Below are 25466 nucleotides of genomic sequence, written 5' to 3'. Positions count from 1 at the left end.
TAACCTATACTGCAGTCACTTACCTACCTAACCTATACTGCAGTCACTTACCTACCTAAACTATACTGCAGTCACCTACCTATCTAAGCTATACTGGCACCTACCTATCTAACCTATACTGCAGTCACTTACCTACCTAACCTATACTGCAGTCACTTACCTACCTAACCTATACTGAGTCAGTTACCTATCTAACATATTATGGCACCAACCTATCTAAGCTACACTGCAGTCACCTACACCTATCTAACTTATACTGCAGTCACTTACCTACCTAAACTATACTGCAGTCACCTACCTATCTAACCTATACTGCAGTCACTTACCTACCTAACCTATAGTGCAGTCACCTACCTATCTAACCTATACTGCAGTCACTTACCTACCTAACCTATACTGCAGTCACCTACCTATCTAACCTATACTGCAGTCACCTACCTATCTAACCTATACTGCAGTCACCTACCTATCTAACTTATACTGGCACCTACCTATCTAACCTATACTGCAGGCACCTATACCTGGCTCCACGTGGGGGGGGGGGGGGAGATTTTTACACCCTCGCCCTGGGTGAAATTTAGCCTGGAAACTGCCCTGGCCGGATCTCCCCATCTATGTTTTCACCCACCCCAGGCCATGCAGAGCTTACTTTCACCCGCCCGCCAGTACTTCCCCCCATGTCTGCTCTCCACTGCCAATGCTACTCCCTGTCTTTTCTCTTAAGGGTCTCCATATACATAATCCACCTACAGTGTATTTTCTTTTCGCTTATATTGTAACACCTTTCTTAAATAATCTTTTTAACACTTACTTTTGCTATAGGTTTTGTTTATATTTATCAGGTATGTATTTCATTGTGTGGCTGTTGAATATTGGTTTATTGGGATAAATAGATAAATATTGCAAGCAATGTTGTCAAATGAAAACATTCAACCTGTTGCAGTGGGAAACGTAAAGAGTTTCACAGATTCTATTTAAAAAATAAGTCATTTACTATTTACATTTCAAAATCTTTAGAAAAGCTAGGAGCAATGCAAACACTAGTAGTTTATTTATATTTATGAAAAAGAGGCGCAGTAGCATTTGGTTCTTAAATGAAAAATACCACCAGTGAATGCATCCATTACAATGTTTTTTGCTTCTTTCTTTTTCCAATACTGACTGTTATGACAAATTTGAGGAAGTTGGATGCATCCTGAGCAGCAGGATGGAGCCAGTCTTGAGAAACACTTAAAAAATCTTACATAAACAGTGAGTGGATAATCCCACCCTTTTCTGCCGCCCTTTTCAAGATAACATAATAAGGCAAAGAAGAATACAGATAATTAGGGCTACAGACAGGAGAGCTAAAGGTCTCCTGAATTCTTACTGGTCACCACGGGGCTACGGTCTACTCTGCATGGAGTACCTTTAAAACCATTTTCAGACGTAGCAATTATATTGTGAAGAGCCAAAGAAGAAAACAAAAACAGCACAGACCAAACATGGACCCAAGCTATGCAATGGCCAAGTTTGGCCTGGAGTCCAAGGACATCCTCAGGTCCAAGCAGAAAGGTTGCTGGCATTACATGAAATATGTCTTTATCTTTTCATCTATTATTCAGTTCCTCATCATCCTAGGCCTGGTGCTCTTCATGTTGTATGGCAATGCCCACGGTGGTACAGAATCTCGTCTGCAAAGCGTGGAGAGTCGCTTTAAAGCCCTAACATATGAAAACATGTTGCTATTAGGAAATTTCAGTCAGCTGAAAACAAGACATTCCGGTCTGGAGAAGCAAATGCAAAACTGCACCAATATCGTGATGGCAAAGAATAAGCAAATAGAGAACATGACCATGACCAGAATAATCTTTGGCCAAAGAACTCCTGTGAGTACAGTTATTATATGAAACATTGTATTATACATCATGACTTATGTATATTTTGTTAATTCTGACCATTGTTATGTGATGTGATCTTTATGTGATGTGATCTGATTTTTAAACTGGATAATTTATTAAAGTTAGATTTAACATATTTCTCTTTTATATTATGGTAATAGGCAGTGGTGTAGCTAGAGATTGTAGGGCCCCATAACAAAACTATAATGGGGCTTTCAGATTTAGGTACTCTTGAGCAATGCAACCTACAATTTACATTCTCATACAAACTACACTGCATATAGTCCATGGGCACTGAGACAAATTCAGAGAGTAGAGGAACACAAGAAAGTTAATAGTGAGTCCATAAAGTACCACCTGGGCCCCCTGTGCCCCAGTGCCCTATAGCAGTTGCTATGCATGCAATTGCTATTGTTACGCCCCTGGTAATAGAAATATGTTGGCTTAACAGTACAACAAGCAGTGAGGTTGTATAAGGCAGCAGCCATTAGCAACTTATCTGTCTTTATTTTATCAGATCCCCAAGTAAAAAAGTGAAACCATACTTTATGTTTCACTTTTACATCAGCTAGTTGTATCATGGAGAAATAACATCAGAAATTATTTTAATTTTAAATTTGTATATATTTGTATATGATATTTAGTCTTGGGAACATAATTTGAAGGTTAAAATCCAGTTAAAACAAAATAGTTATGCCAAATGTGTGTAAAAAAAGTGTCCTGTGCAGCAAGGGTTAAACAGTACACGTGGCAATGAAGGCAATAAAGATAAGGTGCAGCAGTACAGATAAAGCTCTATCATCAAAGTGCAGTAGTGAAGAGGAGCTGGCTTACCTAAATAAAGGCTCATACTTACCTACCAACAATCTGTTCAACTATCTTCCAAACGTATCTGTTGCAAGATAAAATGGGTGTGTACGGCTCACGGCTGGCAAACAACCAGATGACCAACTGATAACAGGTTGTTTGCCAGATCCAACCGGAGGATCAATCTGGCCAACTATCATGCAGGTTGGAATATGTGTGCAAGTCTTTTGAATAACTTTATTGTTTTTAAATGTGGACATGTTGTGAAGTTTGTCATTTAGCTTGCATGCACAGTATTTAAGTGAGTTGGTTGTTTAGTTGGTTGGTTGGTGTGTATGTACTTGTCAGGTAAACAACTTGTTGAGTGGTTGGTCATGTTGTGCAGTTGGTTGTGCATTAAGTTGGACATGTGTATCAGCGGCTGTCTTCCTGCCTCTCTTCCAGTGCCTTAAAGGAAAGGTTCAGGGAGGGTGGGTAAAAAATAAAAATCAAATTCCACTTACTTGGGGCTTCCTCCAGCCCGTGGCAGGCAGGAGGTGCCCTCGCCGCCGCTCCGCAGGCTCCCGGTGGTCTCCGGTGGCCGACCCGACCTGGCCAGGCCGGCTGCCTTCTGCACTCCAAGGCCCGGAACTTCTGCGTCCCACGCCGGCGCTCTGACGTCATCGCACGTCCTCCGGGCTCTACTGCGCATGCACAGTAGTTCTGCGCCTGCGCAGTAGAGCCCGGAGGACGTCCGATGACGTCAGAGCGCCGGCGTGGGACGCAGAAGTTCCGGGCCTTGGAGCGCAGAAGAGCCCGACCTGGCAGCCGGCCTGGCCAGGTCGGGTCGGCCACCGGAGACCACCGGGAGCCTGCGGAGCGGCGGCGAGGGCACCTCCTGCCTGCCACGGGCTGGAGGAAGCCCCAGGTAAGTGGAATTTGATTTTTATTTTTTACCCACCCTCCCTGAACCTTCCCTTTAAGTCTCATAGACACATCCAACTTAATGCACAACCAACCGCACAACATGACCAACCACAAGTTGTTTACTTGACAAGTACATACACACCAACCAACCAACTAAACAACCAATTCACTTAAATACTATGCATGCAACAAAAATGGCAAACTGTACAACATGTCTGCATTCAAAAATAACAAAGTTGTTCAAAATACTTGCACACACATTCATGATAGTTGGCCAGATTGATCCTCCGGTTGGATCTAGCAAAAAACCTGTTATCAGTTGATCATCGGTTTGCCAGCCATGAGCCATACACACACCCAACTTATCTTGCACTAGATACGTTTGGAAGATAGTTGGACAGATTGTTGGTAGGTATGTATGAGCCTTTATTTAGGTAAGCCAGCTCCTCTTCACTACTGCACTCTGATGATAGAGCTTTATCTCTGTACTGCTGCTGCACCTTATCTTTATTGCCTTCATTGCCACATGTACTGTTTAACCCTTGCTGCACAGGACACTTTTTCGGAATATTGTTGTTGGACATTTTTCACTGCATTTTGTACCACTTTTTTTGATATGATACGATTGGCTTTTCTAAGGATATTTTTTTACAGATTCACAATACTTATTATGTGTTTTTTTTCTTGTGTATTTAACTATTTATCACTGTTGCTGACCCTCATTTTTGTATACCCTGACCTATATTGTGATACTACATTTAACAGGCATTTTGAGAGTTCTGATGATGATCAGTATTAAGGGAGATTTTAAAAGTTTTTTATTTGTTTTTATGTAACTGTACAAGTCCTTAAATAAACTTACAATATATTTGTTCACTAATCATTGATATGCAATCTATTTATCCAAATGGGCATTCTTTTCTTGATTGCTATGGATGTTAATTGGCCCTAGTGCTTTTTTTACAAGGGTTATAACCACATTGTGCTTTACTTCTGTGTTAGACTGAAATCTGTTTATTAATATCTGAAATTCATAGATTATGTATTTCTATGTGATCTCATACACACTGAGCTTTTTGTGTAGTCTAATTTAAGAAAAAAATAATTCTCAAAATATTCTTGAATAAACAGTGTAAACTGTGGTTACAGATCCATTGCCTGATACTAGAGATAATCAATGAACTTCGAATATTTGTGAGTCAATGCAACAGTGGTTGCAAATTGGGCCAATCAAATGCAGTTGCAGACGACTTTGGTTGGCTTATTCACAAGCTGCATACAAATTGCAAACACATTTGCATCAACTCAAATGAACGAAAGTCTAATTTATCATCTTTATGGGCTACCCACATGGGTCTCCACACATAGCATAGTGTCCTTCTATATTACATGGTGCATAACTGCACATATTCCACTAGCACTCTGAAAGAGGAACTCCAGTGAAAATAATGTAATATAAAAAAGTGCTTCATTTTTACAATAATTATGTATAAATGATTTAGTCAGTGTTTGCTCATTGTAAAATCTTTCCTCTCCACGATTTACATTCTGACATTTATTACATGGTGACATTTTTACTGTGGGCAGGTTATGTAGCTTCTGCTAGCTGTTTTGGCAGTTGGAGACAGCTGTAAACAGCTATTTCCCACAATCTATCAAGGTTCACAGACAGGAAACTGCCAAAAGTACCTCGGTCCTCAGAGCTTCTTGTGGGAAAGGTTTCACCACAACATCAGCCATACAGAGCCCCCTGATGATCGGTTTGTGAAAAGCAATAGATTTCTTATGTAAAAGGGGGTATCAGCTACTGATTGGGATAAAGTTAAATTCTTGGTTGGAGTTTCTCTTTAAGGTGGCCATAACACCACACAATTTTTCTTTAGATCTTTTAAATACAATCTCTCTTCTTGATTGATTGTATTGTTTTGAAAATCAAACCAATCCACCATGTAATATTCAATTTTTTTCTAAACAGTTTTTTTAATGGAAAAATATTTTCAGATTGCAAAATAATTCCATTCACCTTTAACATTCTGGCCACCTTTAACGTTACTCCATAGATCATACCAATGTCTAAGTTACAATATATATTTACTGGTAGTATTTGTAGCCTTTTATTTTTTTCACGGTTTTATTTAACTGTGCCATTGTGATTACAGCAGAATCCCTTTATAGTAAACTCAGAGGAACCAGATAAAAGTAGTTTACTATATCAGAAATGTACAATATCAGAACTGATCATACATTGAATATTTAAACAAACTTATTTGTTGGGACCTGAGGACTGAGTTTACTGAGTTTACTTATGTCACAGCACCATTCTGTCACTAGTGCCTCCAGGGGTCCCCGTTCTAGTCAGCCGAAATGTTTGACTGACTAGAACGTCGAATATGGGCGGAGAGGAAACGGCAGTAATCCTCCCTAGGAATGCCCCCTTGTAACGCCATAGTTGTAAAACGTATACAAAAATGCACCACCGCATAACTCACCTACTCCTGGATCCCTTCGCTGCCTTTTCCATCCTGTCAGCCCTGCTGTTCCATCACCGTGTCTCCTGTATCTGCCGGCGTCTTCACTGCTATGGCGCTCACCAGAAGTAACCCAAAAGTACTTCCGGGTCAACGCCATAACGGTGAAGATGCCAACTGATACAGAGGACGCAACGACAAAATGGGAGTGCTGACAGGGCAGAAAAAGCAGGGAAGAGATCCAGGAGTAGGTGAATCATGTGGTGGTGCTAACCATTGTCCAGGGTTATCAACAGGAGGATCTTCTCCACCCAAGGAAGTGGTGAAGGTTATATTATTAGTGCAGTGATATGCTCCTTGTAATAATACATAAAAAATAGGTAAAAGGTATATGTCTCTACTTATTTAAAGGAATGATCCGTGCAAAATTAAAAAAAGTTCCACTTACCCGGGGCTTCCTCTAGCTCGGGGCAGCCGTCCTGTGCCACCGCCGCAGCTTCTGCATCTGCGCAGTAGCGTTCAGATGACGTCGGCCGGACCACGTGACCCGCGCCGTGGAGCGCAGAAGAGGCCGACCCGGAACCCAACCTGGCGAGTTCGGCTCCCTCGGCGAAGAGGACCAGGAGACGCAGGAGCTGCGGCGGGGGCACAGGACGGCTGCCCCGGGCTGGAGGAAGCCCCGGGTAAGTGGAACTTTTTTTTTAATTTTGCGCAGATCATTCCTTTAAGGCTAGGTTCACAGTGGGATGTTGCGTTGTGTTCCCTGTTCAACAAGAACACAACGCAAGGCAGCAAAAGTTATACCGCACATTACCGCAGCATTAACGTACAGTGAAGCATACAGACAATTAAAAGTATGCTTCCCTGTATCTGTTAATGTGTGCATTTAGATGACGTTTGCATGCAGTGCATTACCATAACGCAACAGATTACACCATAACCCTAATGCCGCACTGTGAACGTCGCATAGACTAATCATTGCAGTGTGGTAAGCAGCATTATAAGACTTTATAACGCGCAACCATAACATACCACAGTGAACCTAGCCTTAATCTTCTGTCAAGCCTCATACTTTCATACCTTCTCTGCCTTTTTCCTCTAGTTTTGTGTAATCCTGATTGTAGTCTGTCCTCATCACATCACTAAATGAACGGAGACCTCGTCAGCAGATTTGTATTTCCCATTGGAGTTTCCTACTGATCCATTGTGTAGAGTGTATACCAATAGGAGTCTTTGGTGGATAGATACACATAAGCTTTCAGTGGGAAATTACATTTTTTCATTGTTAACCAAGCATTAGTTGCTTCATATGACATTTCTATTTGTGTAGGAATATATGTCTCAGGGGCAAGTGGCCTGACTAAGGAGTGTTGTCCTTTTGACCATATACCATTACAGCCCATTTTTGTATTTAAAAAAAAATGTAAGCGTAATGGTGGCCAATCTTTTTCATTCAATCTTACCATTTCTATGTAATATAAGGGACTTCCTATATTATCCATTCAATATATTCACTCAGTTTACCCTTATACTACATAGATTTGGTAAAATTGGATGAAAAAGATTGGATCATTAGTGGCCACCTTTAGACTTTATGCTTTAAACTAATTTCTTGTGGAGCACCAATGTGTGCATTTCCTCTGTAAAAGGTTTTGATCCTCAATATTTTCTCAATTAAGGTTTGATGCTTGGTATATCTGCTTGTTTGCTGTTTAACATGGAGTAATGTATGGATTAGGCTGGCAGAGGAAGCCGTGTAATCAGTGAACTGGTTTAATGCAAAAGAACACCACAGTTTTTTTTTTTTTAAACTACAGTATTATCTTCCACATTTGTGGTTTGTGCCTCTTTTTTACCTCTGTCCCATCCCCCATTGTTTCTCTGCTCAGTCTCAAAAATAATTTACTTGTGTTGCACCCCCCTGAGTGGCTGTTAATTTATCACTCCTCACATGGCTGTGTTTGGAGCTGTGGTAATAGGTGGCACATGGTGGAGCTTTAGAAAATGACCGCTACAATAGTGCGCATGCTCACTATCAATATGCATATCACGCCTCTACCATAAGCTAGTTCAACATCCAATCCCCCCCTGCAAAAATCACCCCCCCCCCCTCCTATTGTTATGCCAATTTTCACCTGTCAGCGGTCCTTCCATTCATTCACCTATAACTTTATTACTACTTATCACAACAAAACAATCTATATGTTGTTTTTTTTTGCCACCAATTAGGCTTTCTTTGAGGGGTACTTTTTGCTAAGAATTATTTCATTCTAAAAGTGTTTTAACAGGAAAAATAAGAAAAAAAATGGGAAAAATTCATTATTTCTCAGTTTTCGGCCAGTACAGTTTTAAAATAATACATGCTAACGTAATAAAAACCCACACATTTTATTTGTCCCAGCTATTGCAACGTTTAAAATTTGTCCCTAGTAAAATGTATGGCACCAATATTTTATTTGGAAGTAAGGGTGAATTTTTTCAGTTTTGCGTCCATCCCTAATTACAAGCCCATAATTTATAAAGTAATAGTAATATACCCTCTTGGCATACATATTAAAAAAGTTCAGTCCCTAAGATAACTACTTATGTATTTTTTTTAATTGTAATTCTTCCCCCCCCCCCACCCCCCTTCCCCAAAAAAAGAAATATTTGGGTACCTATTGGGGAGTGTGGGAAGTCGGGGGTTAATTTAAAATGTTTAAATGTCAAAATAGGTCATTTATTGGGAAAAAAAAGTAGATGTAATTTTAATATTTGGTCACAAGATGTATTCGCAGCTCACTTCCTTAGTGATAGTATTACTACGCAAACAGGAAGCACTGCATGGACGGTCTTTGTGAATGGCGACACCATCTCATAGAGGACTGCGGTCATTCACAGAGGAATGTGTTCCCATTCATTGATCTAGCGCTTAACGATTAGCGGCGGTAACGGGCGTGGGGACGAGCGGGAACAGGCGGCAGGGAAGGATCTACTAGCTACATCCCTGCACAGAGTTATGGCATTTTGCAGGGACGTAGTCACTCGTCCCGGGGGAGGGGAAGTGGTTAAGGATAAGACAAGACAAATAACATTTATATTGCGCTTTTCTCCTGGTGGACTCAAAGCGCCAGAGCTGCAGCCACTAGGATGCACTCTATAGGCAGTAGCAGTGTTAGGGAGTCTTGCCCAAGGTCTACTACTGAATAGGTGCTGGATTACTGAACAGGAAGAGCAGAGATTTCCTGTGTCAGAGGTAGATGATAACAGTACCATCAGTGAATGTAGAACTGTATATACTTCCAGAATTTTAATATAGCGACTTTCTCCTGTCGGACTCAAATCGCTTGCGGGGAGAGCCCTTACTGAATAAGTGCAGCTTACTGAACAGGCAGAGCCAAGATTTGAACCCAGGTCTCCTGCTTCAGAGGCAGAACCCTTAAAGGGATCCAAGTAGCTCTTGGCTTCAAATAGCTGCAAGGGCTGCCATTGTTCAGAAGCTCAACCCCCTGCTATTTTACAACTAGCATTGTCCAGACTAGGTGTGAAATTCTTCAACTGTAACTGATGTTTTCTGTTTGAAGTACAATGGGGGTTTGTTTGTGGTCAATTAAGTCTAAAGAGGTGATTTCTTATCTGTGTTCCACAATCTCCTGCTCAGTAACCGCAGGTCCTTTACGGACGGACAAAGTGGCTATTTTAACCCTTAGATGTAAAAAAATGAGGTAAAATTAAAGTTTTTTTTTAATAATAAACCACATTTTTAGAATGCATTTTTAATTTGCTATTGAGCTGCCCTGGGTGTTAAAAATGATGCTCGGTTCACTTTAACCATTACACTATCCAGCCACTGCTGGATATAAGTGATATAACGATTATTTATACATTTAAACAAAGACAGGCTAAGGCAATGGCAAGCAAGGCATCAGTCTTGGGTTCAGCTATGAGGAGAAGATAGAGGATGCATTTAACTCACCATTAGGCCCAGTGTGTAGAGCAGTATGCCTAAAAGGATCAGAGGGACAGCCAGGTAATTGACATTGTTTAATAGGAAAAAAATATGTATTTCTCTTACTGCAGGCTCACTTTAAGCTTTTTACACTTTTTTGCTAGGCAAAGACATAGTAATCTGATAAAACTACAGTACTTTTCTGAAAAACTACCATCAACTGTGTGCTGTAATGGCCAAACTAAGTCATATGATTTGATTGGACTGCATATGTTGAAACACTGCATTGATTGTACAGTTGAAACACTTATAACCATACTATTTTCTGAGAAGTAGTTCACGGGCATGGCTAAACTGCATGGTTACCATTACTTGGTTCCTTTATATGAAAATGACTAGAGCCGTCCACCCAGGTGGTTGGGATCGCTGGCCAACATGCGCTGGAAACATTGTATATAAACTTTGGGGGGTAATTTCCATGCACTTTATTATTGTACTAAGTAGTTTTGGTGCATTCCGCATATTTGAGTTCAGAACTTTATTCTGAATTCTGCCAATCAGAACCTGAATCTTTGTGCATGCGCACTGTGGCAGGAGGTGTTAACTCACTCTTGTCGCTCCCTCTGTGCGCTGCCCTCCACGTCACGTTCCAGGTCTCACATACCTCCTCCTTCACAAGGAGGTATATGAGCGCTGGAATGCAACATGGAAGTATATGTGGGCTGGAACTCAATGTGGAAGTATATGGGAACTGGAACGCAACGTAAAAGGCATCACAGAAGCGGCAACAAGGGTGAGTTAACATCCCAGCAGCGGGGCACATGCATAAAGATTCAGGTTCAGATCGGCAGAATTCAGAACAAGGTTCCAAGTTTGAATATGCCAAAAGCACCAACACTAGTATGAGTACAGTGCTGTTCAGGTACTTGGCTAGCGCCTCCATCAGTTGTACTACCTACCAGTTGTTTATATAAATCAGCCGATGACTACTAAATGCTAGCTGAATCCAACCTCTGCCCTTTCATAAATTAGCCATTGTGTTGTCTTGAATACATTGTCTATTTCATAGCTGCATACTGTAAATACTGACAACATTTTTTCATTTTTATTTTCTTTTTAGCAATCACCTCAGGATCCCTGTAAATTCTACACCATGACCTTGGACCATATGAACATTACCTGCACTAGTGAGTGTTATTAGCATCTAACACAAGAACCTATAGAGAATAAACTTAGAAATTCTACAGAAATTCCAGTTTTTTTGGATCATCACAAAATCTTTACCATGGTTTTCCATATCCAGGAAAAAATTAACTTCAAACTTTATGCTTGTTCTTAGTCACTATCCAAAAACAGGAAGGTGTAGGTGTGTGTGTGCGTGCGTGTGTTAAAGAAAGCTACCAACATATATTGGTTTCATAGTCCTGCCACCAAGCAGAAACTGAGGAATAATAATGATACAGGACGTACATTATCGTACATTCCCATCAATCAATACATGAAGTATTGAACTTAAATTGAACCTGAAGAGCCAACATTTTTCAGAACTGTAGAGCAAAGTGATCCATGAAACCCAGCCTGGATGTTTTATAAAACTGTCTCCAATGCAGTGGAAAAAGTTTGTGGCCCTTGACATAAGTGACCAAAGTGAGAATTTCTAAATTGTTAGCGTAATTGTTATTGTGTGAATGCAGTTATATGCATGCAGTCATATACATTGCACCTGGATTTATTCCACTAACTGCTAGCAATCTTCACTCTTATTAACCAAGTGAGGGGTGCAAACATTTGCCACCTAAAGGCAAAATATTGTTAAAACGTTCAGGGTAGGTTTACATTAAATATTTAATTCAGGCTGAAACTCAATCCACACTGCAATGGACTCAGCAGAAGCAGCACTGTGTCCATATAGATATGCTGTACTCCACCAGGGCCCATTACACGGCCCTGTGCCACCTCAGAGGAGATTCTGTCAGGCTTATCCATTATGGAAATGCAACAGGCAAAACAGTTTGGCGGGAAGCAACCAAGAGAATATCCGTACCAGCTTCATGCTTTCCATGTGTGTCTGCTTGTTTTGTCAAAAATGCAGACTGGTAGACTTGAAAAGAACCAAGCCTCAAAAATGACATATAAGTTAAAATGTAAAAAAAAGGTGTTTTTTTTTTCTAATATAAAATGTAAAATGTCCCACTGCAACAGATCACTGGTCTCCATCTCTGACATCACTGATAGCTTGCTACTTCCTCACATGGCCCAGTCTACCAGTCACAAGTGAGGTGTGTATAAGTGAGTTAGAGCACTCTATGGTGCATTAAAAGTGTTTTTTTTATTATCAGCATACAAAGAATAAAACTTACTAGATGTAGGATGGTACAAGCATATAAATGTATCATCCTCTCTTGCTGTCACCCACCACGCTCCGTGGCCGGCGGTGCAGGCATCCAGTTCTCCTAGGATATCAGGAAATGTTCAGTGATGGCTGTGGGCGGGGCCTATCCTATGCGTGCCAGCAGCGTCATTACCCGTTTCATCGTGACTCCGCCTTCTTCAGATGAAGCTGCTGGCCCCTGGCACAGTTTAAATTGATATCTGGTTGCTATAGCAACAATGGCAACAGTAGGCGTTGTGGAGCAGATGTCCAATAAGAGTGCCGCTCACCACTCGCACACTAATGCGGAAGTGGTGTTTGGGATGAATGAGTGACGTAGGTGGGGGATGGATTATAACCAATGGATTTGGAACCGCTCACACCGCCTGTCACTTACAAACTTGCATGTGTGTGCATTATCCACATGCATATAAAACAGATTGTTATTTAAAAGTTCTATCAAAAGCTTAAATGTAAACCTTAGCATAAATAATACACTTTAGGACAACAATCGCCAACAACTAATATTGGATAGTTCTAAAAAATAAAATATTTATATATATTTTGCGATACAAGACACTAAAACAGTGCAAGCTCTAAAACGATTAGTATATCCCTATTATGGTCACACTGACTCTGTATACCACAATAAGGGGAACGACAGTGGCTGATGTTCATAGAACTATCCATATGATAACCAGGCTAGTGTAGCTGGCTAGGGAAAAGATAAACAGTACGTGAAGATATATATGGGCACAACTTTGACAGGTAAAGACTGTATTGAACAATATACAGACTGATTAAGAAGTACACAACCATGCACTGCCAAAAGAACATATGTATGTAAATGTGATGGACCGGCCTGCTTCAAGTGTACTCCCCAATGCCATGGGGGGAGGGGGGGAGCAAGATGAGGGGAGAAAAGCTGTCGGATAGCAAGAAAGGTACTACATGCACCACCAATGTTAGAGACCGAGGGGTACTTGTATTATGCTTACGATACGAGTGTTACTCACCACCTGGAAGGAAGAGTGAGGTAAGTGAAGAGGGGAGGAAAATTGGGTGAAGAAACATAGGTGTTGTAACCTGGAAGAGAAAGATGAGGAGAACAGAATTAACAATGGATGTGGACCAAATCCACCGCAATCTATAAATATGTTGAAATTTCTAATCTCTCATTCAGCCCATATGGGGATAGGGCATTACATTTGAAAATCCAGTAGCTTTCTTGTTCGCATAGTTTTTTATATCTCTGACCTTTTTGCAGGTTAGCTGAAACCACTTCTAGGCCCATAATCCGTAATGAATCTATGGAACTGTTGTGGTATTTCTTAAAATGTCTAGAGACACTATGCGATTCTATACCATCAGTAATATTTTGTTTATGTTTCCCAAATCTCTGTAGTAGTGTTCTTGTGGTTCTACCTATATATGACTTGGGACACCCACAGGACAACAAGTAGACCGCAAAGTTTTTACCGCAATTTATAAATTCCTTTATCTGGACTGTTTGACCGTTGGCATCAAATACCTCTCCAATCCTATGCTTAATAAATGGGCAACATCTACATCTCTTCACATTACATTTAAAATTACCCCTAATATTAGGAAACATATCCGATTTGACACATGGCATGGTGACATTACTGGGTGCTATCACATTTTTCAAGGATCTAGCCTTTTTGAACAGTACCCCAGGCTCTTTCGGGAGAGCCCCTTTCAGAAAGGGGTCCTGCTTCACTACTTCCCAATTTCTTTTGATACTGTTCTTTATTTCAAAAGAACAGTTGGTGTATTTAGTGATGAACAAACAATTAATTTCCTCTCTCTTTCTCTGATCTCCAAATTCCAGCATGGTTTTTAGTTCTGTATTCATTCATCACCTCTGCAATATAATTTTCTTTAAAACCCTTATCAAGGAATTTTTTTAGTAAGTACCTTCCCTTGCTCGTTATAGTCCTCTAATGTTGTGAAGTTGCGTCGCAATCTGCAGAACTGGCTTCTAGGCGGGAACCAACGCAATCTGCAGAACTGGCTTTTCCATCTAAGGTGATGAGAACTAATGGTATGAAGGTAAGGGATGCCTGCCATAGGTTTAAAATGCATTCTAGAGCATATATTAATATTGGTGTCAGAAATCAACTCCAGATCAGGAAATACTATTCCTTCAGCAGACATTACTGATGTAAATTGTAGTCCAAAACGATTGTTGTTACAATGGGCCACAAACTGGGTAAACGATTCCTGATCACCATCCCAGATGATCAAGATATCATCTATATACCTTGTAAATAAAACAAGATGCTTAATGAAGGGATTATAAGTCCAGATGTAAAACTTTTCCCAATATTCCATATATAAACTGGCAAAGCTGGGGGTGAAACCAGCCCCATCAACGTACCACATGTTTGCAGATATATCTGGTTCATAAACGTGAAATAATTATGGGACAATGCAAATCTGGTGAGGGCAAGGATCAATTTGGCCTGATCATGGGCCAGAGTATCATCCTCTGATAGGAAAAATTGTACCGCTTCTAACCCCTTCTCGTGCGGAATACAGATATAGAGAGACGTCACATCCAGAGATGCCCATTTGTAATCGGAAAGAATGTCCAATACATGTAAAGAGTCTCTGGTATATGCATCCATACGCTGTACCAGGGGTTGTAAGAAATAGTCAACATAAGAGGATACATTGGCGAAGAGCCCATTCATAACTGCCACAATGGGCCTCCCAGGGGGGTGCTCTGGATTTTTATGTATTTTAGGGATGTGGTAGAAATAGGGAATCACGGGAATGCGGGATGAGGTGCCATTAAAAACTTCTTCTCGTTATCGTTAAGTATCCCATGAACAAATGCCCTATCCACCACATCCCCTAATTCATTACTAAAACTCTCTGTAGGGTCTTTCTGGAAGCGAACATAAGTGGAACTGTCTGACAACAGTCTAATGCCTAGCACACACCATACAATTTTCTGTTAGATATTTCTGTTAGGTTTTCTGTAAGATTTTCTGTAATTAGATTATGTTCTGCAAAGTACTGGTAGAGACTGGTCATTATCTTTGGTGCATTGTCTTCTGGTTATCTCCTGCTGAGTAGAACAATGCTTAATTGCTAGGCAGATAGATGGTTAGATAGATCATTTCCAACATGTTGGAAATTATCGATCTGGCAGGTAAATCTAACAGAAAATCTTACAGAAAATTGTATGGTGTGTACTAGGCATAAGGCCCTCTTCTGTATATTTGTCCAGATCAAGCACAACTATGCCTCCCCCCTTGTCAGCCTGTCTGACCACAATTTGTTTATTCTCCAATACATTTTTCAGTGCCTCTCACTCCATACCTGTGAGATTAAACCTGGTGTGTTGGGGGTTTTTGTGATAAAGGGTCTTAAATTGATCCAAAACAATTTTGTAAAATGTATTAATATATTGGCCCTTACAATGTGTAGGATAAAAAATGTACTTAGGTTTAAATGCAGTATGTGTAATATCATAGTTAGGGAGATATTGTAACCAATTTTCGTTCTCTTCGATCTCAGTCCCTTCAGCTAATAGGTCCATCAGGTCAGTCATAGCAGTCCCAAGTCCTACATCAACGTTGAGGTCTTCAATTGAGTCGGGATTATCAACTGTATTGGAATGTGTGGCCTGATGGGCTGGGTTTTTCTTTTCCTGAATGGCAATGAACCTTTTTAGTGTTAGTTTTCTTATAAACCGGTGAAGGTCTTTATAGTGCTGGAACTCATTAGGTTTACTGGTGGGGCAAAATTGAGACCTTTCTGTAATAAACTGATCTCACTGTCAGTGAACTGGTGTGAAGATAGATTAAAAGTTTTGATAGTGGAGCAACATTGTTCTCTTGTTCTTTGTTTCTCTTTTCTTTTTTGGGGGGGCCTTTCTTCCACTTCTGTGTCTCTTTCTAGTTGGTCTATGTGCCTTTTCAGAGATACTGGGGTTGGTGGACCTAAAAAATGGTCCTGTTTGGGATCTCTCTGGATTTCTCCAGACAAATAAGCATACTTCCCAATCACTTCTCTCCTTGGAAGTGTGATCATCTAATGCTTTAGCTGGGTTGGGGGGGGGGAGGTGATATCTTGAGTGGACAACTCCATACCCATTTGTTCCTGTTCCTGTTCAATGACATCTAGGGCCCACTGTCTGTGGAATTTCACTTTTCTTTTTACCTCTTCCTACTTTCTGGGAGTCTTCATCTGTTTTTTCCTACTCAATCTGCCTGATGTGTGGTGAAGAGAGAAGCGAGGCACTGAAGCAATGAAAAGTGTACCTTTAATCCACGGTTGCAGACACAGCGGGGTGTACAGTGGGGGTGAGGGGATGCCTGACAGCTGTTTCGCTTAGAAAAGCTTCTTCAGGGGCACGTGGTTCCACGTGCCTCTGAAGAAGCTTTTCTAAGCGAAACAGCTGTCAGGTATCCCCTCACCCCCACTGTACACCCCGCTGTGTCTGCAACCGTGGATTAAAGGTACACTTTTCATTGCTTCAGTGCCTCGCTTCTCTCTTCACCACACATACTATTGTTTGTTCTCGGGAGCACGCTGCAAGATGAAGTACACTATCCGGGTCAACCCATGACCTCCCTACCCGCAACTAGTGCCAGTCTTTCTTTCCTTTATTGCTGCATCAATCTGCCTGATGTGTTTAGAAATATTGGGTCCTAGCTTATTGATGTTTTTAGGGATGGCCCCCTCATATACATATCTAGACCTATATCTTTCTAGAAAGGTAGGTTGTTTTGGTGGGGAACTGAAACATTATTTCTTCAGTATTTCTGTCAATATGTTTATAATGCCTGCAGGTGTATGTCTTCATGACTTCGGGCAGATTTCTTTTTTTGGGGGGGTGGGAGGGGGGGTTGTTTATGCGACTGGAAAGTTTTATTTGTGGCTTTATATTCCTCTGTCATTTCTGTACCTTCATCCAGTCATGGTCTTTGTTTTCTGTCACGTTATTAGTGGCTGTCTTATGGGGACGGTCTAAGTGGGAGGTTCTAGGGGACCTATATCTGTCAGTATTCATGAGGGTGGTTGCCCTATTGGTCTGTGGTGTCCCTAGGTGTAGAACAGAACTCTTGCTTGATCCCTTGTAGTTATGGGCTTCCCAACTAAACACAGAATTAGTCATATAATCAATCTTATCTCTTTCAAATTTTCTTAATTTTTTTCTGTAATAAATCACAGGGAGGTGTGGTTGTAGCTTGGATTGCAGTTGGTCCTGTAATATGGGCAGTTATCACATGATTTGTAGAGCACCACATTTCAACTGCTAAGGAGGAGAGGTGGGGGATTGCAAGGAAGCATCAGGCTTTCAACAGTCAGGAGCTGGAGACCTGTGATCCATTACAGTAGGTACCGTATGTTCAATTTTTAAACTGCAAAAATGAATAATTTTACAACTTTATGTTAGACACATATTTTTTTCTAAATTGCCTGTGTATTAAATGTATTATTAAAGACTGAAGATGCACAAGGGCTTTAACTACCTTAAGACCGCACCACACCCATGGGCGTGGCCGCGGCGGCAGCCCCAGGACCGGCTAACGCCGATTGGCGTCAAGTCCTGGGGCTGCAGTTTGCAAGAGATCGCGCACATCTCCTGCTCGGGGGGGGGGGGGGGCGACGCTCCGCCCCCTCAGACTGTTAAACGGCGTAATCGCCGTCTATTTACATGTACAGCGCTGCGATCGGCACCAGCACTGTACTGAGGAGCGCTGTCCCCTCCTGAGGCTGGGGAGTGATCGGCTGTCAGCCTGAACAGCCTATGATCATTCTGATTGGCTGGCGGGGGGAGGGAGGGAGCAGGGGAATGAAAATAAAAAAGGCAATTTTATTCAAAAATAAATAAAATAAATATTTATTAAAAAAAATAAAAATACACAACTGTGGAGTAATCAGACCCCCCAACAGAAAGCTCTGTTGGTGGGGGGAAAAGGGGGGGGGGGGATTCACTTGTGTGCTGTGTTGCATGGCCAATTAATAAAAAAAACAGCCTGGTCTTTAGGGGGTTTAGCACTGTGGTCCTGAAGTGGTTAAGGGTCATTTCACACTGTGCCCTTTGCGTTATGTCGCAACATAAAATATTATTACTTCGCAAGATGCAATGATATTCCTATGGTGCTTTCACAGTGAGTGCGGTGGTTTCCGTCAGGGGAAACACACAGCATGCTGTATGTTTACCGGTCAATGTACCCATTTACAGTGGTAGTGAGGCATTCTTTTATTGTACTGTATGCCTCACTGCATGGTCACTCTCCAACGCTACCACATGATGTGACTTTTAACCACTTCGCATTGTTTCCCTCTTATGGACCAGAGCAGTTTTAACATCTTATCCATGTCCCTATTTAATCAACAATAAAAAGCGCTATTGTAGATAAAGACAAATTTAGTTGGTTATTTCTTTATTTGAATATTCGATTCTGAAATAATGCTAAAGTATGTATTTTTCACTATGAACTGAGAAAGTAAAATTTATTTTTACCATTTAAAATGCTTTTATTAGCTTAGGGAACATATATTCCCTTTCACCAATTAGTTCTGCAGCAGATAGTGCCGGAGGTGTGCACAGAAGCAGGCCCAATCAGTCACACCTGTGTTTCAACTACAAGGCGTATGTCTACGTCCTTGTGGCTTAGATGAAATCACAGATGACCTAGATCTACTGTAGTGGTGGTATAAAGTGGTTAAGCTCCTTTCGCTGCGATCTTATCGCAAAGCAATATGCACAGTCTGAAAGAACCCTTTAATGGTGAAAAATATTGCTATTTGAGACTCCACGCCTGTTAAAACATGCACAGCAGGCTTCAAACTGAAACAGAAATATAATTTTCAATAAAATCGAACTACATAATGTCTTCCGTACCCTGATACATGTCATATCAATTTTTTTACAGTAACCATTTTAATATAACTTCACAAACAGATTGTCTGTGGGGTGAGGTCCATGAGCTGTTTTTCCCTAGAGCAAGTGCAGAATTATGGATTAACCTAATATCTATACTTTCTGGGGGATGGTTGAACTAAGAAGAATTGGAGGTGGGTGGGTAAAAAAGTCTCAGCAGTATATATACCACTCTAATTAACAATTTCCTTTTTTGGACAGATGATAAGCTAAAGTTACAAACTAGAATTTTACAACTTGAATTAGAATTCAGCAAATATAAGGAGACCAACAGCAAGACAGTGGGCGAGCTTTCTACCAAAGGGAGTCAGGCCATTGATGAAAATGAAACGCTTCGAAAAACAAAGACAAACCTAGAGAATCAGCTGAAGTTAGCTATGGACACATGCACTGACGTTGATATGCTGTTTAAGCAAGAGATCCAGAGGATGAAAGCTAGCATTGATACAACACCTTATAACGCTTATTCATCTCTGAGATGTATTACTGATGCAACTATCAACAACATGCAACTCACAGTGGACAGACTGAGGCAAAATGTCAACAACATAGTATTTGAAAACAGCCAGCTAAAGGCGAGCCAGGCAGGAATGAGTGAGGATTTGAGGAAGTGCACTCAAGATAAAGATGCTGCCCTTGCAGAGAAAAGTAAGATAGCAGTGCAGAAAGAAGACTTAGAAAAGAAGGAAGCACAAGCAATCATTGAATTCAGTAAATTGACAAGCCGTTACATGAAGAAAGAGGAAGATCTAGAAAACTGCCGAAAGATACAGGTGAGAGTTATCTAACATGCAGGACTGTATTTGGGGTTGCACTTTTGAAGGGGAAGGGGGGTATTTGTGATTATGCTCTACCCTGTGTATATAAAGGCACCCCTTCCAATTAATATAGTACGAAGGTTGTGAAAGTTATTCTTCCAGTCATTTCTAGTGATTGGTCACTATTGCCATCCAGAGATAATAGACAGTTCATATTTTAGGCAGGGCATAGCTTAGTTCAGACCAGGGGCGTAACTAGGCCCCACCGGGCCCCCCTGCAGAATTTCAGAGCGCCCCCCCGTGGCCTGCTCGTGGCCGTTTTGTGGGGGCTGGAGGGGTGGCAGCATGAGGGGAAAGCCTTGGCCACAGTCGGCGGGGAGAGGGGAAGTTCCCCCCCTCTCCCTCACCTCGGGGCTCTCCCATCTGCGCTCCCCTCCAGCTAGTTACAGTGTGTGGGCAGCGGCGGGCAGATACATACATTATTCCGTGCGTTCCATCGCAGACTCCTCGCTCTAGCGGCTGACGTCGCTTCCGGAAGTGACGTCACTTCCGGAAGTGACGTCAGCCGCTAGAGCGAGGAGTCTGCGATGGAACGCACGGAAGAAGGTATGTATCTGCCCACCGCTGCCCGCTGCCCACACACTGTAACTAGCTGGAGGGGAGCGCAGAGGGGGGAGGCCTGAGGTGAGGGAGAGGGGGGGGAAATTCCCCTCTCCCCGCCGACTGTAGCCAAGGCTTTCCCCTCATGCTGCCACCCCTCCAGCCCCCACAAAACGGCCCCGAGCGGGCCCCAGGGGGGGCCGGGCCCCCCCGTGGGAGCAGGGGCTGCAGGGCCTATTGTTACGCCACTGGTTCAGACTTACTTACCTCCCACATAGTCTGCTTATCAATGTTTTTCTTCTCTCCTATGTCCTGTTTGTCCACTGTTATCAATGGTATTCTCTGTGCTCCATTTTAAAAATGGCGATGACCTGTAACAGCTTTTGGGTCAGCACTCCGGGTCAGTGAAAAATGGCGCCCAGCACCGTTTGATAAAAATGGCGCCCCATTCACTTACATTATCAAACGATATTTATCGTTTTAAAAGGTTAAACAATGGCGCCGACCTTTTGAACGAAATTTATCGTTTTAAAACTTTTTTTTTTTTGGTCCTGCCTGAGCGATATTTACCGTTTTAAGCCTTGCTTTGCTGCCCTTTGGAAAATGTCTGCCCGCCGACTTTAACGTTTAATAGCACAGCCCCCTTAACCACTTTGTCCTCCTTGACGTATAAAAACGTCAAGGAGGACAGGCGCGCTCCCGCGCGCTCCCGCGGCCGATCGCGCGCGTGCACGCTCACTCCCGGCCGCGGAGTCGGTAGCCACGGAATCAATGTATCGGGCTAGGGAGCCCGATCATTGATTCCTCTCCCCCGCTGAAAAAGCGACAGCTTCTCTCGGAAGCTTCGCTCTTTCTGAAGCTGTGTCCCTCTAAGCGTACATTGTACGCTTAGAGTGACGTCATGTAAAAAAAATCGAGATTGCCATCTTGTGGCCAAAAAGTAAAACTACAAGTAAATACCCAAAAACATTACACTACACCAATATTTCCCCAAATAAAACACTTTTATATCCCACCCTCCCAAAAATGCCCACATAAAATGTTTAATAAAAAAAAACCAAAAAAAACATTACTATAAAAAAAAAAATACATAAATATTTACCTAAGGGTCTAAACTTTTTAAATATCTATGTAAAGATGAAATATTTATCTCTATTTTTTTTTTATAAGCTTGTAAATAGTGATGTATGCAAAAAGAAAAAAAATGTGCTTTTATTTCCAAATAAAATATTGTCACGATACATTGTGATAGGGACATAATTTAAATGGTGAAATAACCATGACAAATGGGCAATAACAATACGTGGGTTTTAATTATGGAGGCATGTATTATTTTAAAACTATAATGGGCGAAAACTGACATATAATGAATTTTTTCATTTTTTTTTCTTATTCTTCCTGTTAAAATGCATTTACAGTAAAGTGGCTCTTAGCAAAATGTACCCCCCAAAGAAAGCCTAATTGGTGGCGGAAAAAACAAGATATAGATCAGTTCATTGTGATAAGTAGTGATAAAGTTATAGGCTAATGAATGGGAGGTGAACATTGCTCGGATGCATAAGCTGAAAACGACTGAGATGTTAAGTGGTTAAAAGCTAAAAACACCAAATTTGCAGGGAATGTTAAAAAGAAAATTGTGAACAAGAGGAAATTTTTTTTTTTCAAAAAGACCTTATAGTTTTTGAGAAAATCGATTTTGAATATTCTTCTTCTGACCGTGGGAAAATTAAACGCCCGCCGACTTTAGCGGTTAATAGCAAAGCCCCTTTAAATGCCAGAAACACCAAGTATGTGGGAATGTTAAGAAGAACAGTGGGAACACGAAGAAAAAGAAATTGTTCAAAAAGACCTTATAGTTTCTGAGAAAATCGATTTTAAATGTTCAAAGAGGAAAATGTATCTATTTAAATCGCTAATGACATTTCTGCGGGGAAACAATTCCCGCCGACTTTATCAGTTAATAGCAAAGTCCCCTTAAATCATAGCAACATCAAATTTGCAGGATATGTTAAAAAGATACTGGGAAACAATATTTAAAAAAAAATTAAAACATTTTATTTATTTTTTTATTTAAATTTTTGTGTCATGTTCTGGGTGTGGGAAATTTGTGGAAAAAAACGACGTGGGCTCCCCCCTCCCAAGCCTCTGTAACTCCTTGTCCCCCATGCAGGCTGGGATAGCCAGAATGCGGAGCCCCGGCCGACTGGGGCTTCACACCCTGAGCTATACCAGCCCGCATGGTCCATGGTATAGGGGGGCTTCGGGGAGGAGGGGCAGCCAAGCCTTCCCCTCCCCCACGGAGCCCTTGTCCAATCCATGGACAAGGGGCTCTTCCCCGCCTCCGGTGCCCCAGGAGGAGGTGGGGGCGACGACTCCCTGGGGGGGGGGGGTTCATGGTGGCATCTGGGAGTCCCCTTTAAGAAGGGGAACCCAGATACCTGCGCCCCTCCCAGGAAAAATGAGTATAGGGGTGCAAAGTACCCCTTACCCATTTCCATAAAGGGTTAAATGAAATAAAAACGCAACAACGAGAAAAGTCCTTTAATGTTCTAAATTAACCAGAAATACTTACCTGTACCTTTAAGAAAAAATTCCACGCCAATTAGGTCCCACGACAGTATCCTCCATCTTGCGACCTTCTGTTACATGTTGATTGAAGATCTCCGCGCCCCGACGCCACACACGCCGCCCCCGCCGCACTGCTCTCAGCTATACTTAGTATAGCTTAGAGAAAAAAGCATCTTTAAAATGTGGCTTCAATGGCCCCCATTGGTTTCTTATCAGACCAATGGTGGATCAGGAGAATCCCAATTGGTCGATGAGGAACCAATGTGGAGCCTTGGAGCCAAATTTTAAAGATGCTTTTTGCTAAGCTATATTTAGTATAGCTGAGAGTGTGTCTATATAGACGCATTACCGCTGGCTCCCGCTGACCTCCCTGCCTCTCACACCTGTCACCTTCACCCATGCTGGCACCCATGGGTGCATTGGGTGCCAGCATGGGTGAAGGTGACAGGTGTGAGAGGCAGGGAGGTCAGCAGGAGCCAGCGGTAATGCGTCTATATAGACGCACTCTCAGCTATACTAAGTATAGCTTAGCAAAAAGCATCTTTAAAATTTGGCTCCAAGGCTCCCCATTGGTTCCTCATCGACCAATGGGGATCCTCCTGATTCCCATTGGTCTGATAAGAAACCAATGGGGGCCATTGGAGCCACATTTTAAAGATGCTTTTTGCTCTAAGCTATACTAAGTATAGCTAAGAGCAGTGCGGCGGGGGCGGTGTGTGTGACATCGGGGCTGCGGAGATCTTCAATCAACATGTAACAGAAGGTCGCAAGATGGAGGATACTGTCGTGGGACCTAATTGACGTGGAATTTTTTTCTTAAAGGTACAGGTAAGTATTTGTGGTTAATTTAGAACATTTAAGGACTTTTCACGTTGTTGCGTTTTTATTTCATTTAACCCTTTGTGGAAATAGGTAAGGGGTACTTTGTACCCCTATACTCATTTCTCCTGGGAGGGGGGTGGGCATCTCAGGGTCCCCTTCTTAAAGGGGATTTCCAGATGCCACTGTGAACCCCCCCCCCCAGCGAGTCGTCGCCCCCGCCTCCACCTGGGGCAAGGGAGGCGGGGAAGAGCCCCTTGTCCATAAATTGGACAAAGGCTCCGGGGGGGGAGGGGGAGGCTTGGCTGCCCCTCCCCCCCCCTGGAGCCCCCCCATACCATGGACCATGCGGGCTGGTATAGCTCAGGGTGCGAAGCCCCAGTCGGCCGGGGCTCCGCATTCTGGCTATCCCAGTTTGCATGGGGGACAAGGGGTTACAGAGGCTCGGGAGGGGGGACCCCACGTTTTTTTATAAATTGCTATCAACTTTTTTTTTTAATGTTCTGAATGTGGGAAATAAATTTAAAAAAAGAAATGACGTGGGGTCCCCCCTCCCGAGCCTCTATAACCCCTTGTCCCCCATGCAGGCTGGGATAGCCAGAATGCGGAGCCCCGGCCGACTGGGGCTTCGCACCCTGAGCTATACCAGCCCACATGGTCCATGGTATGGGGGGCTCTGGAGGGGAGGGGCGGCCGAGCCTCCCCCTCCCCCCCGGAGCCCTTGTCCAATCCATGGACAAGGGGCTCTTCCCCGCCTCCCTTGCCCCAGGTGGAGGCGGGGGCGACGACTCCCGGGGGGGGGGGGGTTCATGGTGGCATCTGGGATTCCCCTTTAAGAAGAGGACCCCCAGATGCCCACCCCCTCCCAGGAGAAATGAGTATAGGGGTACCCCTTATCCATTTCCACAAAGGGTTAAATGAAATAAAAACGCAACCACGAGAAAAGTCCTTTAATGTTCTAAATTAACCACAAATACTTACCTGTACCTTTAAAAAAATGTTCCCACGCCATATCCTCGGTAAACGATCCATCGTATAAAGTATCCTCTTTCTTGCGATCTTCAATTACCTTGATTGAAGATCTCCCACGCCAATTAGCAATACTATACCTTACAATGCGTCCTGCGTACCGACGCATAGCACCGGCTACCGCTGTCCCCCCCACCTCCTCACCTGTCACCCTCACCTAGCCTGGCACCTGGTGCACCAATGGGTGCACCAGGTGCCACCCTAGGTGAGGGTGACGGGTGCAGGCAGGTGGGGAGAGATCGCGGGAGCTGATGCTATGCATCCGCACAGGACGCATCCTAAGGTATAGTAACCGGCTCATCAATGAGCCGGTTCTTTTTGTATTGAATCGAATGAGCCGGCTCATTCGATTCAATACAAAAAGAACCGGCTCATTGATCAGAATCATTGCAGTCTATTTGCAT

General features: G+C 42.5%; 1 protein-coding gene across 1 annotated transcript in view; it reads left to right on the top strand.

The window, feature by feature from the left end:
* The first annotated feature begins 1309 nt into the window (after nt 1-1309).
* PLVAP (plasmalemma vesicle associated protein) overlaps nt 1310-25466 on the top strand; it is a 36143-nt gene continuing 11986 nt past the window's right edge. The window contains exons 1-3 of the mRNA XM_068234176.1: nt 1310-1868; nt 11110-11176; nt 19490-20061. Coding sequence (XP_068090277.1) covers nt 1485-1868; nt 11110-11176; nt 19490-20061 — 1023 coding nt within the window. The 5' untranslated portion in view covers nt 1310-1484. The remainder of the gene's footprint in view (nt 1869-11109; nt 11177-19489; nt 20062-25466) is intronic.

The sequence above is a fragment of the Hyperolius riggenbachi genome, chromosome 1 (genome assembly GCF_040937935.1).
Source record: "Hyperolius riggenbachi isolate aHypRig1 chromosome 1, aHypRig1.pri, whole genome shotgun sequence".
Classification (NCBI taxonomy): Eukaryota; Metazoa; Chordata; class Amphibia; order Anura; family Hyperoliidae; genus Hyperolius; species Hyperolius riggenbachi.
Note: the sequence above shows the minus strand (reverse complement) of the source record. Positions and strands in the feature narration are given on the sequence as shown.